At 35.6% G+C, this 25,969-nt stretch overlaps 1 protein-coding gene across 1 annotated transcript in view; it reads right to left on the bottom strand.

Annotated features, from left to right (window-relative positions):
- The window catches only part of LOC133517253 (teneurin-m), a 777,194-nt gene that overhangs the window by 675,187 nt on the left and 76,038 nt on the right, over positions 1-25,969 (bottom strand). Inside the window, exon 2 of the mRNA XM_061850474.1 lies at positions 9,530-9,609. Coding sequence (XP_061706458.1) covers positions 9,530-9,545 — 16 coding nt within the window. The 5' untranslated portion in view covers positions 9,546-9,609. The remainder of the gene's footprint in view (positions 1-9,529; positions 9,610-25,969) is intronic.

Here is a 25,969-nt window from a genome sequence, read left to right as displayed (position 1 = left end):
ATCCGAATTGGTCTGGCGTGAGCCGTTAGGTATACAGTAATGTTTTCAATAAGAACTTTAATGAGATTTTTTGTTTGGAGTCCATAGACTATGTAAATGTTTTAAGTAGGTATAGAGATGTAGGATAAAATGTATGCATCCAGTGCACATTTTTAAAAGTTTATTTGCTAATGCAAGGAAAGAGTAAGGATTGGTTCAGTAAAAAAAGTGGCAGTGAATTATCTAGTATATTTTTTACTAATTATGAAGCAGTTAATTTTTACTAATTTTTAATAAAATAACAATAATATCATATTGAGCAATATAAGATTGTTTGAGTTTTCTCATTTTTATTGCAATGTACTTCGTAACTTTTTGTACAACACAATAAAATTTGACAATCTTCACCTGTCGTTTTCCACAATACCACACTTGAATTTCATGGCAGACAAATTTCTGTAAAAGTCGCAAATACACAAAAATGGAAATTCCATGTAACTACCTCAAAGTGAAGTCAAATCAAAAAAGTGCAATATCGAACATAAGACCAGGGATCGGAACCGGTTTTTTGCAAAAACATCGAAATAACCATATATTTCGGTTTATTTTATACTCCAAATGTAGGACTCAGTTGTGTTTTCAGATAAAGACTTCGTATTATTAGATTGCCTAATTAGAAATGAAGTAATTAACAAAGAACGAAAAAATACCGTTTTCGTTCCCATACAAAAAATACCGGTTTCCGATCCCTGCATAAGACAATTTAATAATGTAGTTCTTTAAGTTTATCAAACTTAAAGAAAAAACGATGTTTATGAGATACACCTCATCAATTCTCTCAGAAGACGCTGTTCAAAAAGTCTTAGGAGACATGTATTATAAAAGGCGAACACTTCAATTCGCCTTTTATTTTAAATACGATTGTATTTAATTGTATAGAATAGTATGTACGGATTACTACAAAACGTGCGCTACTTAAAAATGATCACTAAATAAAATGAAAAATTCACATAGTGTGCTGCTACTTTTTTTATGAACCACCCCTTATATTGTTATTTTTGTTCTGTAGTAAATGATTCGTTTTTAATCTAGTTGTGAGATTATCGGCCCGATTCGAAGAATGAGATACGATGACGATAAGTTCTGTAGGGCTAATATGGTCGGCTCTTTATCATTTGTCACCATGCCTGTCACTATCTAACAAGTATATAAGCGCGAAAGTGACAGGCATAGTGACAAGTGATAAGAATGGAACCATGATGCCACCGCTGGTTTAGATAAGTCCTCATTTAAGTAGATATCGTTTGAATGTCGTATAGTATAATTGACAGAAGCAGCTCGATACGGACAACAAATGTCACTTTGACGTTAGAAATATCGTATAGGTATATTATTGAGATCAAAGCGGAATCGAAATAAACGTCAATTTTGACATGTCGTTTAGTTATCGATCTTTTAAAAAAATCCAAGAATAAACGAATCTTAATCATTCTTCGAATCAGGCCGTATGACTATTTTATTCATCTATCTCTCCTCTTCGGCAAGTTCACTTTTCATAATATTAATAGCTAGATGGAAAATCGTTTTTACATAAGTATACAATATCTGTTTTTTCATATTACAAAAATAATTGGAATATATTGCATGTAACGGAATCAGATTTCAAAAAAATCTTCATAAACAGAATAACATAATTGGGTAAACACTTGAACACACAGTTATTAGATAGGTAGAATTAGACCTAGATATCCCTGCAACGATTTTGACAGCACATACTCTGCAAGTGTTTTTTATTAAGTTTAATTTCATAAAAGTTTGAATTTTTTAAATAACACTTGCACAGTCTGCGCTATCAAAATCGCTGCAGACATATTGGCCTAACTCTAACTTATTTGATATTAAATTTCCTTAAAACAATTTTATTGTTGTCTAATTGGCTAAATGGAAATCTTAATCATTGCCACTTTGGTTGCATTACACACACAATTTCACAATTATTTAATTTTATATAACTAATTTCATTATAAGTTCAATACACTGAGTTACTGTGATAAATTTCTGTAATTAATTTAACGTAGTTAACTAATGTTAACTATGTTTTGAGTCAATATATGCGTAATTGTTATGTTAAGAGGTAAGTATACTTTGCGCGAGCCTAGCGAAGTGATGGTACTTTTTCTATAAAATTACATTTCGGGAGAATAACGGCCCGATTCGAAGAATGAGATACGATAACGATAAGTTCTGGTTTAGATAAATATCTAAACGATAAAAGTCCAACAAATCGAAAATCAGCAAAATCGGTCCAGCCGATTTTGAGTTATAAATAGTGTTACTAATCAGAACTAAAATGTATCGAAGTCTAGTCAAAGGTCCTTGTCGCTTACCATAAGTACGAAATTAGTTTGTATCTGTATAGGAATAACCTGTGAAAGCGTCCTTATGGCAAGCGACAAAGTGCGACTTTTTGCTTGGAAACGACACAAATACACATTTACCTATTGGAATTGCCTTTTGATATTTTTTACACAATATTTCCCAGCATGTCGATATCCAGAGAGTAAAATGAGGACTACATTTTCATGAAAAACGGTCCTCCACTGTCCTTTTAAATAATATATTTTTAATATATATTAAACCTTTCAAGCTCATTAAAACAACGGAATAATATGTCTGTCTGTCTATGTTGTAAAAAATAAGCATTCAAAAAAATAACACATTCCTACTTAAAATAATCATAATTATGATAGACTTACATGGTGACTTTTAGCTCTCGGTACTGAATTTCTTTTCCGCACCAATTGTAAGATTCTGTTTCGCCCAATAGTTGACTGGTATACCACATGCCTTAAGCCTTATTATATTTTGCAATAAAGGTTAAATAAATTATAAAACAAATACAAACGTAACGACATATACAAATGAATACTAATTTATACTAAATATACTAATTTTCAGCAAATTAAACTCGAAGAGACTGTAAATCAAATGTTAGCACCATAATTAACGTTAAATTAGTTTTAAACTACACATGAACCCGTAATAATGACTGTGACTTCTCGCAGGTACGCACTGCCATATTCGCAATTATTTTATCACGAGTTCATAAGACGCACTCGCAACTGGTATACCTTGAGCTCTTTATTACTTACCGAAGTACTGGAAAATTGGAGTCATTGTCATATAGGTCTCGCTTAGTATGGTAGGGCACAGCACAGCGGATGTCATTTCAGGTCTTGACCTGCCTGCCTGCGTGAAGTACCTCCACCTTATAGAAAACCGCAGCCAAATAACACTAGACCCTACTTATGTGAAGAGTTACGTGACCCAGCCCTCCAGTGGCCGAGCCCGGAACTGGTATCTTCAGCTTATGCGGCTTATGCCTTGATCATACATACCGAGTAAAGTGGCGAGATAGCAAATTGGTACTCGGCCGAGAGAGCAGGGTGTGGTAGGTTGGGTGAGCAGGTGCTTACACGCATTTTGCTTTTCCTGACGAGTTTTCACTTTCGAGAGATTCGTCAGTCCGTCAACATGAATAGCAAAAAGAAAAAAAATCGGCCATCGCGGAACACTACTGGCAAGTAACGTTTGGTCGTGTTCATACCTGTCGTATGGCAAGGTAGTCGGCGCGGGATATGCTGAAAGGAATGCGGGGTGGCCACTCGGCCTAGTAAACAAAACGAGGTCCGAGTGACTCGCTCGTCAGTTTGCATGGCCGAGTACTCGTCACAAACGAATCGAGCACTCAGCTACTGTACTCGTTAAGTGTGATCAGGGCATTACGCCTTGACCTCTAGGCCACCCGGTCACGGCCACGGTATCCTCGATTTTGGATTTATTATAGGGCAGCCTTCATATTGGATACGGAACATGCTGAGCGGGACATTTGCATCTTTATACATTATATTATGTTCACAGTACATATGGTGCTATTTTGCCGCACTAGTGTGATAGCACATTACGTAACTAAATATGTCGCAAATTTAAAGGGCCATATGTACTGTAAAATGTTGTGTCCTTCCGGTCGTATTTTAATTTATCCCCACTGATTCGTTGCGAGTTTCCTATTATTCGCACTTGTATCGTGATGTACTTTTACGTGTATAGCTTATTTTGATTGTACTGAAAAAATAAAGTTATTAATATAAACTAACCAGTGGAAAAGTGTTCAACATAGAATATTACGCGAAACTGCGTAGGGGGCGCCACTACCACAATCCATCACAATCTGAGGGTCTGCCGTGAAACAAGAATATCTAATTTCCGTTATCTAACCTCTCTATCATTCTTGCATATTCGAGCGATAAAGAGGCAGATAACCAAATTTCGCGTTTCCTAGTAGGCCCTTTGTAAACGAATCGCCTTGATGCATCAATGTCATATTTTACTATCTATGAAAACTTATCAAAAAACAGTTTAAGGCACAGTATGTATAAGTTGCTCTATGGTTTATGAAAGGTGCTAGTGCTGCATTCTGGCGCCAGAACATTGCAGTAAAACTCCCTATTACATACGAGAGAGGTATGGGCGTTGTGAATGTCATCTCGCTTTGTGTGGTAGGGCACAGCCAGTGGATATCATTCCAGATCTAGAGCAGAGCCCAACCGGGGAAGTACTTCCACTTTTCAGAACACAGCAGCCAAATAACACTAGACCCTACTCATAGTGATTCCTGCCGGTGAGTAAGATTGCCAGAGCTCAACGACGGGGGGGGCATGTAACTCCTCTGGAGTTGCAGGCGTACATAGGATACGGAGACTGCTTACCATCAGGCGGGCCGTATGCTTGTTTGCCACCGACGTAGTATAAAATAAAAGAAAATACTACAAGTGTCATCTTTGTTAATTGGACTTTGTGAATTGAAACGTTTGGACGAACGTTTTATTGTTGCTCCAAACGTACACTGTTCTTACCTGGGATCCAATTTCTCCATACAAAACTTTTAAAACAGAAACACGTAAACTTACAACACCAGCAATATTGTAATTGTAACTGGTCCAATATTAAAAAAAAGACCAATGCCTCCAGTACCCGAGACCGAGTTCGGTTCGACGATGACGGATACCTTGGAGAGGATATCATGATAATCGTCATCATATTACACCTAGTGTATGTAGATTCGCTAAGTCGCTATGCTTCGTGAATCGCCAGGCTTGTTTGGGTGCGCCCTCAACCGCGTCTCAAGTGGTCTGTGAGACCGTGACTTATCTATGCATCGCTATGCGGATGGTAGTTACTTTTACGCGAATTTTTTCACCAACGTGTTGGATTTGACGCAGTTAATATGCAAGGTGTTGTTGCTCTGCGCTTTTGTCCCCTACGTTAATCCATTTTTCAATGAATAATAGGTATAAATTTGCACTTGGCCGCGGTCTATGTGTACGTACATATTTGATGTATGGGGTCCGGTCTGGCCTAGTGGGGTAGTGACCCTGCCTATGAAGGCGATGGTCCCGGGTTCGAATTAAAGTAGGGGCATTTATTTGTGTGATGAACAATTTAATGCCGCATAAAAAAATATGTAGTCAGAAGTTATCCAAAAGATTTTTAAATGAGTTAAAATGGAAGGAGTTTCAAATGGAAGATGTAAATTGTTACATAGATTCAAAGGTTCTGTTTAAACTTAAGTTATTTTAATACGGTGATGTATTTTAATATCTTCGTAAATTATGCATGTCATATTCCAACCATAGAATGCTTATAATAGAATAGTATTTTTGAATTGACCGGTACGCTCAATAGTATCACAGATTGTAAATCTATTGTCGTTCAAATCTAGACCTTAATGTGTAGCCTAAAAGCCGAAATTGCTTTGAAATGTAATTTAAATTCAAAACGTAGCTTGATTGCCGTGGAAGGGGAAAGTGACAAACTGTACAGCAATTAGGAAAATGGTGTACAAAGATTAAAATTAAACTTTCATACAGGGTGACACAGGTTACAGGACCTGGTAAGGTAATAGCCTATTTGTAACATGGTTTTAGGGTCGTTGTATGATATTTGCTGGACGTTGTATACGTCTATGCAGTATATGAATTATATGATACCACATTAATTTTCGTATAAAGTTTGTGTAAAGTATTTGATTTAGTATTTAATAAATATTATGTGGAATACGATTATGTATTTATGTAATCATTGCATTTAGTTCAGTATGTCTGCTTCATGGTCTATAGTCTTCATTTCTCGTGCTCTGAAAGTGGGTCGTTGTTGTTCTAAAAAGTGCGCAGAAAATAATACGTTTCTGCTCTAGAGCACTGTACTTTCTAAGTACGTTTTTTTCTCTTTTTTACTGTAGTTATGTAATTATTGTACAATTTCCATTCTGACAATTAACTCCCCATTCCATAAATAATATTTTTACCAAAATTGTTAATTGAAAATACCCTCAAGAAATACTACTGTAGTTTATACTTAGCCGTGTATTTTTAATGCACATGTATTTTACTTTCCTCGTATTCGAACGACTCTCACTGTTTTCGAGCGCCAAACTAACTTGACAGGAATGGGTTGTCTTTCATTCCTTGGTTAACAATCTACTATTTCATTCTACCTACGATATTAACGGGAATGATTAGGTAAACACCTAAAAAAAATTTTTTTCAGTGCATACTCATACATTTATAATTTTGCTTCTTAAAAATCTCAAACTTTCTTTGTAGAGTTATTTTTAGTTGTAAAGAAACGAAGAAGGTAATTGCATGTAGTGTTGGAAAATCACACGTCTAATTTTGATTCAGACTAATTACCTGTCATTTATGTATCCAAGCTCTAGCTATCAGCACAAAAGGCCTTGTTTCCGTTCACTTACCCTTTGGTGGCATAGACTAACCCCAATAGACATGTTTAAGAAATAACAAGAAATAAAAGGTGATAACTTATCACTCATAGGCATTATCTTACTCGTAAACACTTTCTAACTGCAACTGACTATTGCAAACTACGAGTAAGTATACTATTAAATACTCCTCGTGTGGCAAGATGCCTCGAAATGGACGCTCACCGACAACCGCGTGTGCGACGACTGCCATTTTTGAAAACTTGCCACCTTGCGGCTGCGTGCCGCACGGCGGGAATTTTTAACTGGCGTTTTGAACGTATTATAAAAAAACTCAATTTCTATCTTTTGCAACGTTTCGACGCAGGTTGATTTGCTCTCTTCGGGTAGTAAGAAACCAAATTCAACCGTAAAGGTTGACAGTTCTCTCCACATCGCACATCATATCTTCACATCTCATCGCGTATTCTGTTATTGATATTACATATCGATAAAAGCTTTGAATAGCCCTGCAGGCCGTCAACATTAACAAGACTGAAATTAGTGGCGGCGCTCTCATACAAAATCAGTAAGGGAGTGCTAATGTGTGATTACCGAACCCTGTTGTCAATGTTGCAGATCATAAAAATATGGGTCGGCAAAAATATGTACCCTAACTTCGCCTTCGCTTAGAATATAATCCCTACTAATATTATAAATGCGAATCTAACTTTGTCTGTCCGTCTGTTACCTCGTCATGCTCAAACCGCAGTGGATATAGTTTGAAGCCCGGGGAAGGACATATGATAGTTTTTATTAGATAATCATCATCATCATGCAGATGAATTCGCGGGCAGACGCTACTTCCACATTTTAGTGTTTTCGGGAAAAAAAATATAAAATTTTGGGGACACATTTTCTCAAATCAAATCAAGAGAGCTCGTGATTCTGAATAGAAATAATATAAAAACGCCAAAATCTAAGTTGCGAGTTGAAGATACAACTTAAAACAGAAATACTCAGGTAAGTGATCTATTCTATGTTCGGAGGCAAAGTCTGATTACCACCCTACGTATCCACCCCGTTAAATATCCAGTTTGCAATTCGCATTGATAGCTCGGGGTTGCTACATGCAGATAGCTATGCGAAAGCTATATTTTGACTGTCTAGACCGAGACTAACTGGTAGAGATTTCCGTGTCACATTAAGACCTTTTTATAGGTAGTTGTTTGTTTACTTTGAAGTATGGATTAAATTAATAACTGAGCTAGAGTTAACCGAATGGCTGAAAGTCACAAATCATGTCGTGTCATAGTATCGCATAACTCTTTACGTAGTATTGGTTAAGACTCGAGTCCGTTGAGTCCCCTGCTTTAAGATTCGACTTGGTATTACAGACTTTTATAATTAAATCAAAACTCGAGTTCTTTTTAAAGCCTCACCAGGGATATATGTCAAGAGGGCGCTGTTATTCTCATGTATAGGATGGCAGTTCAGTTTAGTATGAAAAAAATAGTTCTAGTGAAATTCAGGTCAGGCTTTAATTGTTAGAAACCCGAGTTATTTTCTGAGAAATCTCTGGTTTTTTTTTCAAAAGAACAATCAACATGTCATTGTCTTCATGTAAAATTCGTGGGTATAGAATAGATCGTGTCATTCACGACGACGCGTGCCTGGACTTATAATGTCATGTTATTAAAAGTTAGATTTGATAAATTTGCGCGTCATCGTGGATGACACGAACTATACTTACATAATGTAAGAGTGATGCCTCACTGGTGCATTGCGTTGCGTTTGCGTCGCGTCGTCGCAACGGATCCATGTATGTATGTAAAAAAATATATGTAAGACGACGCAAAAATACAAGATTAATACAATCCAAATTCAAGTTACTCAGACTTACACTTCCAATTTACACATTTTCACGATTTTCTAGGAATAAAATGACTTAATTACAAGTAGCATATGTATTTGATTTTCGCTTTAGAAATAAATTATTCACCAGCATATCCTCCAGTGTCAGCAGGCCTTAACATCGCCCTCTAATTGTGACAATGTACCGATGATAGGGTGAAATCAACCAAATCGTCTGCCGCGCCGTGCTAGGCGTGCTGTTTTCACCGTTTACATACAACACGTATTATGTACATACTTGTAAACTAGCCATTATATGGAAACGATCGGTCCGGTTCGAACTTTAAGATATGTGAAAATATTAGAATCTATACACGATATGGATCGGATGTCAGTGTCAAAAGGACAGTTGAAAAAACCCGGAAAAATACGGGGAAATTTCCAAACGACTCATTTCTTTAAGTTTCTTTCGAAAAAACAATGCAAATTTCAGTTACAATACTTCCGAAAAAAACGAATAAACCCGAAGAAAAACATTTTTTTTAAACTTCTGTATTTTTCCATATGAATTTAAACAGGAAGGTTAAGGTTGCACGTCTAATGTATTAGTTTCTGGCATTTTATATATTTGACACTGCCACCACTCATCACTGGCATTGTGGATGACGTATTTAATTTTTCTGAATAAACCAGGGAAAAAAACGAAAAAATTTTTTTTGCCAAAAGTCCCGAAAAAAACATTTGATTTTTCCCGGAATTTTCATCCCTAGTCAAAAGTGACGTTCTTAAAAGTTGTAAAAGAAAGTTGACGTTAAAAAAAGAGTTGCAGGCGTTCATTACCTACGGACAATGCTTACCATCAGGCAGGCCCTATGCTTGTTTGCCCGATGTAGAATTAAAACAAATGTTAAATTAGTATGTTATAATTATTCTTACCTTGAGTATAGTGCATGCTATTCAGCGTGGTAGAACTTCCATTGGTGGCCTCAATTGCACACTCACTTGTATTCACTCACCTAAAACAAGAAGAAATATTGTATTAAGACTAGGAAATGTTTATTATAATTAGAAACAAAACACGTCCACGTATACGCTTAACAGTTGCTCCTTTAGTATTTTATTTGAAATAAGCCGACCGATCATTCCTATAAGTACGAGTAGTATAGTAGGGTTGATTTTTATGAACGTTTCATATAAAAAATGCTATTAAAAAAACATTAGAAAACATATACTTACGATAAAGTTTGCAAAACCCCAGAAGTGGCTTCTATCTTTAAAATTCATTAATTTACGGTTCTTTTCAGTCTTTGGGTCACAGACTTACATAAAAACTGGCCAAGTGCGAGTGGGACTGGCGCACGCAGGGTTCCTTAACTTCCGTACCATTATATAAAAAAACCGCAAAAAAAATATTTTGTTGTATGGGAGGCCCCTTAAATATTTATTTTATTCTGTTTTTTAGTATTTGTTGTTATAGCGGCAACAGAAATACATCATCTGTGAAAATTTCAATTGTCTAACTATCACGGTTCATGAGATACAGCCTGGTGACAGACGGACGGATGGACGGACGGACAGCGGAGTCTTAGTAATAGGGTCCCATTTTACTCTTTGGGTATGGAACCCTAATTATGTGTATAAAATTTCAACTTAATTGGTCCAGTACTTTCGGAACAAATAGGTTTTGACAGATGACCAGAGCAGACGCAGGAGTGTATCCTATAAGAGTTCCGTTTTTTTTTCTTTTGCGGTACAAAACCCTAACAGCTGTAATAGTCTAGTGAGCGATAGCATGCTACTTTCAAACCCCAGCCAAATGAGCTGAGGCAATATGCCGTCATAACGCTAGGAGGATGATGACCAAAATTCATGCAACTTACTCGGAGTTCACGCAGTCACTATACTTCCCGCAATACCAACTGGCAACTGAGATCATAATGCTGTCTCCTTTACTCTTATTAAGACCAACCAAGAGCAAAAGAGATGGCATTATGACCTGACTCGCCACTTAGCTTTCCGGCCGCGGTAAACTTTTGGTAAGGGTATTGTTAAAATGTGTCCAAGCACCTTATTACGGTGGCCCGTTGTAGACGAATCGCGGTGGACTTAGCTGGAATAGTCCGTCATTAGAGTTGCAGTCAGTCGTGTCAAAGGTATCGATAGAATCCATTTTATTTCTTCGAGATGGCGCTTGACGAGCGAGACTATCTGAAATACATTGGATGGCCATGGGAACTATTAAATTTTAACTATATATAGGCTGATCAAATATTAACTTACTAAAATGAACTCAACATCACCAAATGACTCGCGGATAGTTATGCCGATGTCACGATTATTATGATAAAGTCGATGACTAATCGAAATAGGATAATTTGAGTTCATACTTTACCAAACAGTGAGGGCGCAACTTTTTAATCACCTGAAAGTAGTGTGATTCAATAATTAATAACACGTAAAATGCAGTCTAAGAAACATTGCTAGTGTATTTAAACTAATTTACAAAAAAGTGTAACAAGATTGGTCGATCCGTTCTGGAGTTAAATAGCGCAGACAGCACAAACTGAAACAAATGAATCCATTGCGTTAAGGAGCGAATAAACGACTTTTTTTATTCAGTGAAATTCACAAAATCAAAATCTACAAAATAACCAATTCACTTTTGTTTTTATTACTTTAAAAGACAGTCTAACACACACACTTCAGTACCCCTAGTGTAAATTTTGTCGATAGCGAAACGTGACGTACGCGTTTGCGTTAAGTCTCATTTTGTATGGGTTTTTAAACAGCGCGCCAAGCGGGACGTTTTGGAAAGTCAAAAATCTCATACAAAATGACACTTAACGCAAACGCGTACGTCACGTTTCGCTGTCGAAAATATTTACACTAGGGGTACAGTTGTATTAAACTAGGTTATTACGTACAACTCTTTCACGTTGGCAACATCATTTGGCTACGAGCAGCATTCGACATGACATCGCGATTGCTGGCAGGCATGCACACAAACAGGTGTTCTCGGGCCAAGCGGAACGCATAAATATAGCAAAACACAAAGTTATCGATGCCGCTAAGCCTCCTTTATTGACTAGAGAGCACAGCCCTAGCCAAACGACGCAACCGTACACTTTGCCAAGCCTTTTTCAACTCTACCATGAAGTATTACGGTTTGGATTAGAATATCGATGCTATTAGGGTTGTCGCGTCTATTTTGACTGAAACTCTGTTTTGCAATAATGACACCGTGACAGGCTCGGTGTGCACAAAGTGCGTTTTGTATCGTTAATCGATACGGCCATATTGAATCTGAATACAAACTGCCGTTAAGTATGGCGTGCTACGTGATTTGCCGAGCTATGGACGTAATCAGGCTGCAAGGAGCATGCAATATTTATGGCGGGGATACAGAGTTATTTTATTAAGTTTTTCTACATTCACGTGCGAATCCACGTCAACCACGTTCAATGTGAAGGCCGCTTAAATAGGAACCAAAGTACCTGGGCGACCGAGCTTTGCTCGGTTATAACTATTTATTGTAATATGGTGGTGTATAGGTGATAATCTTAACTACATTTTTTTACTAAATTAAACTTGTCTAAAACAATAAAAATTAAAAAATTATATATAAACTTGAACATATAAAAAAAACAAAAGTTAGTCACCGGGCGAGATTCGAACCTGTAACATTCGTTTAGCAGTCCGCGTCTTAACCCGCTGGACCAGACGGACAGTGGCCGGCAATACGAAATTAGCGACCATATTCTGCGTCGAAAGAAAAACGCATGAAAACTCGAAAACACGCGTTTTCCCAAACATAAGACTAATCTAGATAGATTGTATACCCCCAAAAACCCCCATATACCAAACTTCAGCGAAATCGTTAGAGCCGTTTCCGAGATCACAGAAATATATATACATACTCGTATATATATATACAAGAATTGCTCGTTTAATGGGAACCAAATTTTATTTGTTAAAAGTAGTCTTCTAACATCTGAAAGATTCACGTTTTAATTATCTATGTTTTTTGCAGTAATAGCAATGTAAAACTGTATTTACCAATCTCAGGAGATACAAGTCATTGTACAATAAACATTAGAGTTCCCATTCACAAGTACCCCGATCTAATTTAACTTGTTCTTAGCGAAGCGGACTCGGCAAAAATTCATTATTAATGCAGCGAACCTCTCCGATGAGGCCCCATTGCCAGCGACGCTTCAGCGGTTTTTAATTCTAGTTTATGGCGGTTGAAATCGCTTTAACTGGTTCTTTAACTTTTATTACAAATTTAGGAAATGATATAATTTTTCGTAATGTAGGTGACATTTAAGTATCTAGATTATATTTGGACATAGCAAGGAAAAGCTAATTTTATAATTTTTATACTTAAAGCCGCCAGCTTTTAGTAAGTACAGTTCCGTAGTTATACGTAGATCGGTAAAATGCCATACCATTCGACTCGTTACATTTAGGTAATTAAAAAAATCGAACAAGTGCGAGTCGGACTCGCCCACCGAGGCTTCCCTACTTTTTAGTATTTGTTGTTATAGCGGTCACAGAAATACATCATCTGTGAAAATTTCACTTGTCTATCACGGTTCATAAGATACAGCCTGGTGACAGTCGGATGGACAGACGGACAGCGGAGTCTTAGTAATAGGCTCTCGTTTTACCCTTTGGATACGGAAGCCTAAAACTAGATTGTATAGCATTTGCTGTAAAAATTTACCCTCATTTATATTGTTACGAGAATTAAAAGGTTTGTGTATATTTTATTTATTCAGGAATATTATAGTAAAGTAACAGTCACCACTGGCCCCACGCCTCACAAAGCGACGCGGACATCGAGCGACGTTCCCCAATCCGATTATAAAATAGACTGTAACGTTATAATTGTTTTACGGACAAACACGTAAACGGTCCGGTTTCCATTCTTTAACCGAGTTAACAGAGCTTCACGACTTTCGGGCCGATACTGTTATAGGATATTCATAATGACTGTTTATTTTGTGGTTGAAGGAAGTTGGGTTTTCTGCAATGTGAAATTTTGAAATACAATTGATTTTATCTAAGATTTCTCATTATAAGTAGTATGTAGTGAAAGGTTATATAGCCATTTTCTATGTAACTCTTAAATAAAATAAAATCGCAACTTGTCGCAACTAATAACCCTCACAGATTAAATACGATCCAAATTATTATCTAAAATATAATACACATGAATTTGAAAATATGAATTTTCAAAAAATATATATATATGATTTTTCAATTTTTTTTATTTTTATTTAGAGGATTTATACAGGATGTAACAAAAATGTGTCGTGGTCAGATTATAAAAAAAGTAAAAAAAATTTGACGCGAAAAATTTTTGGACTTTGTATGGAGGGTGGGCCGATTTGGACGACCTGCCCCATAGAAAGAGAAATTGTTTTCGCGTCAAAAATGCTTTTCTTCTATTTTTTTCCTAATCAGAACAAGATAGGTACCGAATAGAAAACGGATCCCCACTATTTTGGTTACATCTTGCATATTTGAAATAAAAGAGAACATTTATTTACCCTCCTTTTTAAATGCAATATATACATAATATAAATAAACATATATATGGTAATGTAGGTATAAATATAATGCATTAAAAACCTTATTTTATAAAGATAACTAAGTACTATAATGTTTATCCTATTGTATTTTTCCAGTTTTTTTTATGAGGGTTCGGAGTGTTAGGGACAGCAATGCGCATGAGACTGCTTACAATCGGGCGAGCCGTATGATTGTTTACCACCGAAGTAGTATAAAAAAAATGTAATGTAGTAAGGTTTTGGTCAGAGTCTGCTCTTGAAAATTTTCTTTCGTTTTCGTACGTCTAATATTTTTTATTATTTTCTATTTGTTCTTGATAAAAACGTGTAAAAAATCAATATAAAAACTTCAATTTTACGTTTGCCCCTGTTTAACTAAAAACCACTCCACCCACCTCTAACATCCCAACTCAACTGTAACATTATTTTCGATACGATGTAGTAAACTATTAAAATAAATGACTAATCATGGAGCTTATGTCTTTTGTACTACATTTTTGTCTACAGTATTATTTTAGATGAATCGTTGATAAAGTATTGTATTAAATAGTGATATAATTAAGCTTTTCAATCTTGTACCTTACTTAGGTAACTCAGCAAGCTTCGTTGCCTAAACACGGTACTCGAATGAAAAGCTCTCTATTATATCACGATTGTATAAAATACTATTTTTAAACCATTTCACCGCCATCTGCGTCAAGCTTGGAGGGTTATTAAAAATTCAAATATACGATTCAATTTAAGAAACTCCTGCAATATCTACATAGTGAGCTGTAAACATTACTATTACCGCCGGTCGCTGAATCGTTTCATTTAGATAACAATCACCTTTCAGTACCAATCTTAGTTTATAAAGCACTCCATTCCAGCTTTCAACTCTGACTAAGTAATGAGAAATCTTCTTTAAACTAGTGTTTGACTAACCTAGTAATGGAACGTTAAATTTTAATGTTTTTGCTGAGAATCATAATTTGGAAATATGAGGCAAACTGGGGCTCGACACGGTTTAAAATTAAGTAAATTTTCGGCTCTACACGTTATTTAATCACCGTAACATACATACATTAGGCATTAAAAGTGGTATGGAGTTGTTTAAGTGACTGCTACATAATGATAAGCATTAAAATATTAGTATGGGTTTATGAAACTAGTAACATAAGGATCACACGAGTATTTTAATGCCCAATTATGTACAGTTACATACACTGCTTTATCTACATCAATATCATAAGCTTCAACAAAACAATTTTATTGTTTAAATAATCAAAAATAATACAATAGCTTATTATTATTAAATCTATCAGTGCATAAGTTTTGTAATATTTTTCTGTCATAATTGGTCTAAAGTTTCAAAATGAAAGCTGAGCCAGTTTCACAACAAAATCCTTTACAGTATATTTATCGTTAATTAATCAAAAAACATTAGAAATCCACATATTCCTGGAAAAAAAGATAATCCCAGAGCAAAATGTCTGCACGTACGACACAACGGTTGACAATTAGGCTCGTCTAGAAGCCCTTCAAACGTAAGCTGGTGCCAGACGACGCTTTTATTTCATCTATATGTGTAGGCAGAGAAATCCTAGATGTGACTGTCTTTATGGGAATTCTTAATATTGTTCCCTTGAGCTTCGCGAAAATTTGTTGAGACATAAATACGTATGATTGCTGCTAAGAACAGTACATTGTTGAACAAGGAATGAAAGATTCCTGTTTCTGACAAAATACTCTGGTAATAGATTGAGTCAGAAAAGGGAGCTTTTATCCGTTTGAAACATTTTTATTCTCATTTTGAACTCGAAATTCTTAAACACCTGTGTATCTTATACCCTTAAACAAGCAATTCTTGTATATATATATCGGCGATCTCTTGGAAAGCTCTAACGATTTCGAAGACATTTGCTATATGGGGGTTTTCAGGGGCGAAAAATCGATCTAGCTTTGTTTTAAAGCTCGGTTTCTCAGATATTTTTACATAACATTGCTCAGTATAAACTTATAGTATTACTTAGGGTATTTATGGAATCGAGGCACTGCAATTTCAATTTTATGTCGCATAAAATAGGGTTACTTTTAATTAAAATTTTGCAGAAAGGAAATATTCCGGTTAATCAATAGCATTTCTAGTTTTGTTAGTAAGTTTGTGTTCACATTCGAATAGAAACGTTAGTAAATTCTTGTCGTTACGTCATTATTCATGTCATACGTTTTTAAGGCTTCGAGGGAACTAAGCCTTTGAAATTCTGGGTTAAAGTTTATTCTTTATAGAGAAATGATTAATTGCAGAATAAAATCTTTATTTTATTATAAATCTTAATTTATTTTGAATACGACGGTGAAAACGAAGCGTAACTTTTTTTATCGTACAGGAGGCAAACGAGCAGACGGATCACCTGATGGTAAGCGATTACCCCCGCCCATGGACACCAGAAACACCAGAGGGGTTGTAAGTGCGTTGCCGGCCTTTTAGACTGTTATCTAAATAAAGAAATTATTCGCCTGTTGTCAAGCTGTAAAAAGGTCAACGACGTTCTCTGAATAAAAGATTTCCTTTAGCAGAATTAATGTTTGTGTTCCTAATATGTATTTAAGAAGTGGAGCCAACCACATTTTTGATGCAGGTGAGGGGGTTTTAAGCTTCGGAGACGTTTGAAATTAATAATTGTTTAAGTTTAGGTTCTAAGTCAAGTTTACTAGGTACCATTTTCAACAAAATCAAATATGTAGATGTAGATTTCATGTAAATCAGTTGAACTGTTATTTATTCCCTGTAGAATCCTACACCCTCCTTTTCACTTTTAAGGGTTTTTTTTTTTGATAAAAACTATCCCATATTCTTCCCTGGGACTATGTCTATACCGAATTTTATCTAAATCGGTTCAGCGGTTATTGAATCCCTATACAAATGTCCACCTCCCTTTTCACACTCTTAAAGGATGATTTTTGAGATTAAATCTATCCTATATTCTTCCTTGGAACTTAAACTATATCTATACCAAATTTCAATTAAATTGGTTCAGCGGTTTAAGCGTGAAGAAGAATTAAAAAAAAGTATTTTTTTCATATTTTATGCTTTTTAGGGTTCCGTAGCCAAATGGCATAACACGGAACCCTTATAGTTTCGCCATGTCCGTCTGTCTGTCTGTCTGTCTGTCTGTCTGTCTGTCTGTCTGTCTGTCTGTCTGTCTGTCTGTCTGTCTGTCTGTCTGTCTGTCCGAGGCTTTGCTCCGTGGTCGTTAGTGCTAGAAAGCTGAAATTTGGCATGCATATATAAATCAATAAAGCCGACAAAGTCGTACAATAAAATCTAAAAATTTAATTTTTTTTAGGGTACCTCCCCTACACGTAAAGTGGGGGTGAATTTTTTTTTTCGCTTCAACCCTAGAGTGTGGGGTATCGTTGGAAAGGTCTTTCAAAACTAATAGGGGTTTTCAAGAAACATTTTTTGATAAAGTGAATATATTCGGAGATAATCGCTCCGAAAGAAAAAAAATATGTGTCCCCCCCCCTCTAACTTTTGAACCATAGGTCCAAAAAATATGAAAAAAATCGTGGAAGTAGAGCTTAAGAAAGACATTAAATGAAAACTATAGCGGACATGATCAGTTTAGCTGTTTTTGAGTTGTCGCAAAAAGTTTTCCCTTCATAGTAAAAAGACTTACTTTAATTAGGTACTGATTATGCAAATTTGCCTATTTGTTTAACTCGGGTGAAAGGTACCGTTTCATCCCTTGGTTAACAATTTACTATACTTTAAGCTCCAGTTTAGCTTATTGTGACGGAAGAGTAACTACGGAACCCTACACTGAGCGTGGCCCGACATGCTCTTGGCCGGTTATTTTATTTTACATCGGATTGGTGTCATTATGGTATCATAAATGAATTCGGCAAACGGAAAACAACTAGCTCGGGCTCCGACGTCGGGCCCGTTGAAACGTGCGGATCTAATTGGCCCTTTAGTCTTATCCTACAAAGTAAGAACATTCTTATAATTATATAGGACTTGGAAGATTGTTCTAGTTATAAATTATAAAGCTAAGAGAACTTAGAAAACATAACTAAGTTTTCTATAACTGATTCTTCCTTCTATTTACTAAGCAATTAGAAGTAAATCAACCATTTGTTTAAATATATTTAAAACCTGGTCTATCTTAAATTTATTTTGTTACCCGACCCGATTAACCCGGATACTCCTGACGATACCGACGATAGACCCGGTTTTAAATATGTTTTAAAATGTGTTCAAAACGCAAAATGTTAAACATTTTTTTCTTTATCAACAGAAACAAAGTCTTAGATATCAAGCGTCGTCGTATACTAGTTAGATACCTATCTCGCCTTTTATCTTTTTAACCTCAAAGTCATCTCATCATGCCATCAATACACAGCTCGTCACAAGCACCCATTTTTGTCCCTCCATTATTATGGACCACTTTGCCTATGCACTATTAGGGCTTCGCTACATCTAGTCACTGTATCACACCGTAGAGTTTATGTAACACAATAATATATTTTACATTACACTTGCTCGAAAAATATCTTATTTCATGCAGGTGTAGTAAAAGACAAAGACCCCCCGCAGTTGTTCCCGTGGCAGTTATGGATTGTGAAATAAAGCTATAACTCCCTAGAGAGTTGTAGGTTTTTTATTAAATTCTGTCACTAATTCATACGAACCATGTAGGTTTACTTTGAAAATACTGACGTTTTAAATTTAATGTTATTGTTTATGTTTAAAAAGATTTAATTTCATTAATTTAATAACCGTTTAAAAATATTATTGCACAAGTTTCAATCGTGGCCGAATACCTTCGATGCCTAACCTGTCAAACAATGACAGTATGGCGGACGATGTTTGAAATATCACCGTATTTATATAAGAATTATTTTGTATGTAAGAATATTACAAACGCGGGTCCTTAATTCCCTCCAGCCTGCAGTTGTCGGGAATTATCACCCTCGTGTATAATATTTCACCTACGAGGGGGTTGTTACACAATGTACTAATAGATATCTACTCTATAATGATCAAATTTATTTAAGAAAACCAAGCGTTTTACTTATGTGTAAGTTTTCGAAAAAAATCCTGTACTTTATAATGGTTCCACGACTATGAAATTCATAGTAACTGAGTAAAAAAATTGACCCAGACACCATTTTACAGACAAATTACAGTGTAAATTCCACCAAAATCTTTAAATTCTATTGCAAAATATGTTCGGTGACTTAACAATCTACAGTGCATTAGGGGGTCAAACATTTTCGGTAAAACCACCATTATTTCTGTGGACTTAACGAAAGTTAATGATTTGGGTACATTTATCTTACATACAACTTTTAAGAAGTAGTAGAATGTTTTAACATGTCTAGAGGTATAACTTTCACACAGGAAAGAAGTATGGACGTAGCTCAAAAGTTTTTCACCCAGTATTCGAACGCAACGACGGTGTGAAGGCATCCCGGAGCGTGCAAACATGCTCCACGGTCCTGTTTGCGTCTGCGTTGTCGCCTGTTTGCGGAGCGTCTCTTATAACATGTTTTGTTTGCGTGCTTTTAGTCTCCGGCTAAATTAGATGCGGTATTTTGAGATGTTTATAATATTCGCAACTGCTGGTTTAGCTTATTTTCATGAGCGAAGAGGAAAGGGGACGGCCGTTTCTCGATACAAGCGTAGTCCCCATTTTTCTCTCCGGATATTGACATTATGGAAACTATTTCTACGTAATTTGTTGTATATTACCTACTTTTTTAGATTTTTTGATTAGTGTAATAATTAGGAGCTAAAAATGCTCTTAACTCTTTTATTAATAAAAAAAAATTGAAAAAAAAATCATACGGACTTATAGGGGCATACCTGTGGATAATATACAACAAATTGTGTCAAAATATTCTCAATAATGTCAGAGAGGAAAATCAGGACTACGTTTGTATGAAAAGGTGCATGATTACGTGCGGATCGTCCTTTTTCGTCTTAACAACAATATTGCGAATAAGTAAAATATCTCTCATTTAGATTAGTTTTGTAGGTATATCAAAAATAATATAATCCAGTAAAGATACTAATTAGTATGGTAAGTTGTATATTAATGGCTACCTTCCAATAATTTGCCAACTTATTGTAAAAAAAGATTATGTTTAATGTTCACACAATCCAAGCAAATTTTCAGAACCAATAATAGTGTAATTTTTTTTGGTTTGTTTGAATTGTGTGAACAAATAAATAGAATTCTTATTTTATCCATTTTAGTATAAGGTGGCTAGTAATAGACGATTCACCCTATGTTTATATATACTTATAAATGCGTAATATCCTGAAGGACTGACTCTGTTACAAATTAGCGCGGTTTTAAATTGATGTTTAAATAATATTGCGAGGCCAAATAAATACATTTATGACCGTTATGCAATTCTAAATTATAATAATCGAGTTCAGGATCATATTAACTTGATTAATATACAATGCGATTTTGTAGATTTTAAGAGTGATTTAGGCCCATGACAAATGTCTGATATTCATAACTATGACAGAAATGTTTTTAAAAGATTTGTGAGTGCGCATAATGTCAAATGTTTACTTAAATAAAAACGGCAAAAAAATTATGTTTGTTGTATGGGAGCCCCCCTTAAATATTTATTTTATTCTGTTTTTAGTATTTGTTATTATAGCGGCAACAGAAATACATCATCTGTGAAAATTTCAACTGTCTAGCTATCACGGTTCATGAGATACTGCCTGGTGACATACGGACGGACGGACGAACGCCGAAGTCTCAGTAATCTTTGACCCTTTGGGTACGGAACCCTAAAAAGGGAGTATGACTCTTTTGTTATTATGATTTAGACATTTAAGAAATGGCTTCATATCAATATTTATAATTATAACACTTGAGTCGATGTTAAATTAAACACTAGCACTAGGGCATTTCCCCCCTCCCCCCAGGGTATGCCCATCAACTTAAAGCCTAACTAAACGAAGAAAATTGAAATTTGCAGATCATTTTACATTTACAATGATAACAAGAAATAAGAAACAATTTAAAAAAATCCCCGAAGGACTAATGTTAAGGGTTGTTAAATTATTAATCTATATTTTGCTGCACGATGTTCATGTATAATTAAAACAACCAATATATAAAAATCCACGCAAAAGAAGTCGTGAGCAACATCTAGTGGTATGAACGTAAATAATTAACAGTTAAAATACCTCCATCATCATCAATGTCCCCAAAACCCGTCAATAATTGAAACCACAGAATAAGTAATTACAATTACCTAATACATTATGAATGCGAAAATAACTCTGTCAGTCTGCTTTTTATATTACTACACCAAAAGCCCTGGGAATAGACATTTTGACATTGACTTGTGAAGGTTTTATAGAGGGCAATAGGTTTTTATGGCCCCTCTACACGATGGGCCATCATACTGAGCCACTAAGATCGACCAGCGTGTATAGAGGGTATTGGTGTCGGGTGGCTTATGGCGCGGCAGGATGGCGAAGGGATGGTTTTGATTTTTCCTGCCAGCGATGGTGCGTTCGCGAGGCCCATCCCATAGTGCGTGCTCTCAACCATCGCATTGCCATATCGCTGGTCCAGCGTTGGGCCATCGTGTAGAGGAGCCATCACTATCGCATGACCATCTCGCTCGTCCAGCGCTAGGCCATCATGTAGAGGAGTCATTAAACCATGATCAACTGGACAACCGAACTGAACTATTCACACCGAAGAACTAGCATATGCTGCATTACGTCAGCAACAAGAAAACTAGTATGGATAACTAAAACATGTATAACAAGTTGTCCACTAAGCCATAAATTTGTAAAGCTGTCAGCGATTCTCAAACATCTGTATAATTCAGTGGGAAATCCCACCCTCCTGGAACCACGAAATTTCAAGCGCGCATGAAATTTAAAATACACATGCCTTGAAATAAATGTTCGCGGAACAAATGTCGTCGGCGATTCTTTCTCACGGGTTTGGGTGTGCTGCCTTCTTACGCAGAGCGAGTGGGTTAAGGCATGAGAAATCAGAAAAGGAAACAAAATAGTTATCAAGTTTGTAAAGGTTCGGCAAACTGCATGTAACACACCCAGTAGTTGCAGGTGTTCAAAGGCTATGGGGACCTGCAACAACCCTGTTGTTGCAGGTGTTCATACTCGTACGCTACCGGTGGGGAACGATTATCCATCTAATAGTCCATATGCTTGTTTCCCACTAAATCGCTTTTTTTAAACACTTGAATAAATAACAATAGTTACTTATAGCTATTTACCTTATTGCTATTTGTTCAAGTGTTAAAAATATATTTTTTCTTCTTGTCATAAATACCACAACGACGTGACTTTAAGTTACCTCTAATATGGGTAGATTATCATTGATTTCTTAGGCATGTAATACTAAAAGCTACTTAGGCATGTAATGAGGTGTATTTTTTAAAGTAACTATAATGTCTAGCTTTGATCTACAAAATGTATCGATGACAATTACTACTTCAAATGATTACATTTAACTCCCATCATCGAATCGTTTACTTTTATTTTTAATTTATTTTGTAATAATAATAAGTTAGTCAAATTGTCTTATCTCTATGATTTTTCTTAATACTCTCTCAATAAAAGTTGCTATTTTCTCCTCCTTCCTTTTGTGATTTGACTCAACTTTCTTGTATCTTTACAATTCTAAACGCTTTCTCTCATCCCTTGGCCTAATAAAGCTACCTCGAGTAAGAGTTGCTATTTTTCCCATCTTAAAGCCTTCTAATATCGTGCCTGCCTCGGGCCGGTTGTCATTTGTCTGCCGGCAGTACGCAAACTTTGCCTCACTGTTTGAAAGCACTACATTATATCCGTTCCTCTTTATCGTCCCCATCTTGGTAGTTACGGGATGTTTTTGTCGATAAAAAATTGTGTATATGCGTAATATTACAATCTTTATGTACATATGTACATGAAGACTGATGGTCGTTTTTAGTAATTTTTTTTATAGAATGTTTCAAGTCTCCCACTTTGGCAAGCGTCCCAGACTTCCACTATTTTTTTGTTGGTCATTAAACTGGTCACATTTTTTTTAACTCACGCGTTCAAGTTAATTAAATATTTTAAAATTTGAGTCATATTACCTGATGAACAAACCTAATAACCTCATTTTCTATGACGGGTGATTGGAGGTCACGTGACGTTTTCTATAATAGAAAACGAAATGTAGGATGCCCCAGTCCAGGCCCGGAACGTTCTAACGTGAGTCATATTTAAATTAAATTAGTAGTAGTAGTATTAATTAAAAACGTCTGCAAACGATGCCATACAGCTGAGAAATAAATTCAAAGTGGATAATTTCACTGTATCTGTGTGTTATTTAGTGTTATATTAATGGCATCGTTACTGATGAATTTGCACTTGACTTGGAACTCCGGTAGCTGTTTAAAAAGTGTAATACTCTTGCGGTAGATGTGTGGAATGGGAATATTTGCTGTCCTCGAATGAAATCTCGATAGCTCAGTTGACAGCGCTATAGGCTAGTGATTCTAGATAATAAATTCATCACCACACCAACTGGTCAAGGCCCTCTCGATTGTTCAAAAACTAATGAAAAAGTTGCATTTTATCCACATGTGGGGCAAATAAATCTGATGCACATTTTGAGTTGTTTTCTTATGTTAGCTGGTAGAATTGCTGGTATATTCCTCGCGTTGGTCAGGTGAACATTTTTGTGTTTTACTCGGAGGCAAAGTTTGTTTAACCCTCGTGCCTTGAAACCCTCACAACACTCAAGATTCCACTTCTCGAACCACCCTCTACCCACTACGCTTATCGTTCAATTTTGGAATCTTTCGCTTGCTCGGGTATCAATATTAGCCCGAGCGGTTAAACGACAACTTTGCTCCCTTGTAAAACAAATAAATATTTCCACTTTTAATTTATTTCTAAGCTTTACATCTGATAAATACCTATGCCTCTACATTACAAAGCATTATACTACTGAAAATTAAAATAGCTTTTTTTATTGTCGTTTGTCTCGTTCCATACGTTTAATTAAATCATTAGTACATTTTAATTAATAAGTAATTTTAACTTATTAACACAACAATTAATACGACATTAAAGCTTTGTTTTATAATTAAAATTTACATTTCCAACTTGATTTTTTTCTGAACACCAGTCTGGAAAGTTTAAGAGCCTTGCATGGAATTAGTGATCAAAATAATTCGATTTTAAATTAGAATAATTAGTACAAATAGATTGGAGGAATTCAGAAAAACTCATCAAGACTTCGATAGTTAATGAACCAAAGTTTGTTTGGATTTCGAAGGTAGATTCGATGCGGTGAAATTAATTACAATTTTGATTTATGACTCAAGATAACTATTTGTGAGTGACAGATTATTGTTGGACATTATACTTAATCAAGATCGTTCAGTTTAAATTATATTAAGGTTATAAGTGGAGAAAATGACTGAACAGTTTACTATTAAAGTAGAAAATAAGTTAAAAGTTTAAGGGAAACATTAGTGGTCATTATTCCATACATATTCTTCTTTAGATTGTGGCTCGAGATGTTTTTTTTACAAGCTTTTATTTAACTTGCCCGGTTAGTATGTATGGGACAAATCTTGCAAGTTAAATTTGACCCACTTCCCGGTTTCCGATGAAGCTGAAAATTTGCATACATATGTAAATCGGGTGAGAATGTAATATTATGGTACTAAACGAGCTGATCTCATGATGGAGACAGGAGGTAGCCATAGGAACTCTGTGATAAAACAATGCAGTCTAATTGTGTTTAGGGCTTTTAGAATTGTCTCGATAAGTATTAGTTGCCTGTGAAATAAAAGTACAGTCAGCGATAAAAGCTTGTACCAAAAATGAAATTTTTGGCAAGAACTTATTTTAATATGAGTTCAATATTACCATTACTTGTGTCTGTATAATTTGCTTTTATCGATATTCTGTTTTTTGTAAGAACTAGGTCACTTTACAAAGCGCTAAAAACTGTAAAAAAAATTCGCCGTAAACAGACGCCTAGCATTCAAGATCAGCATCAATAAACGCAAAAATCAAAACGTCAAGACACCGACAAATTCTTCATTCGGTTCCCAAATTTCATTATAATTGGTTACGTTTTGGAGGAGCAAAATGTAGAGAACGAAACCTCGATTTCTGAGATTTTTACGCAGGGTTTTTTGCCCAAGCTGCAGTTGTCCTTATCGTACTAATTTTATGAGTCGCCCCGTCAGCGCGACAGAGATATTTACCTAAAATTCTGAACTCAGAGAAGGAGCTCAGCTTGTATTTCCTCTTAAGATGGTAAATTTCAAGATAAGAAGGCCTGAATTATTTATACTATTTCTGCCCGCGATTTCATTTTGAACACAACATTTTGTAAAATTGTATTGACATGACAGCTGTCACCGAACCCAAGTTGAATGAAAAAAATCTATAAACTAGAGGTTAAATAATTTTATCGATACTTACATATAAGTAGTCTACGCTTCACATCCCTTAAAGAAAGTCTCCGTACTTCCTAACAGTGGATTTCTTTTTAATACCCACATTTAAACTCGCGAGTGAGCACATGTCGCCTAACAAACTTGGTGTTCCTTCACCTACTGAAACCTGAGCCACCGAGCTAATCAAAACGACGTACGCGCCATTGAAACTTGAACAAGATATGTCTCTTTGCAGATATTAAATTTTTGCGAGTAAAACCAACTTTATTTCTAGGATAAATTGTTTCATGAGTGGAGTTTTTCATTCGTATTTAATTTAGTTTTCACAGCTGTCAGAAATATAGACTATCCT

Source organism: Cydia pomonella, chromosome 4 (genome assembly GCF_033807575.1).
Source record: "Cydia pomonella isolate Wapato2018A chromosome 4, ilCydPomo1, whole genome shotgun sequence".
NCBI lineage: Eukaryota > Metazoa > Arthropoda > Insecta > Lepidoptera > Tortricidae > Cydia > Cydia pomonella.
This window is presented reverse-complemented; position numbering and strand designations above follow the sequence as displayed.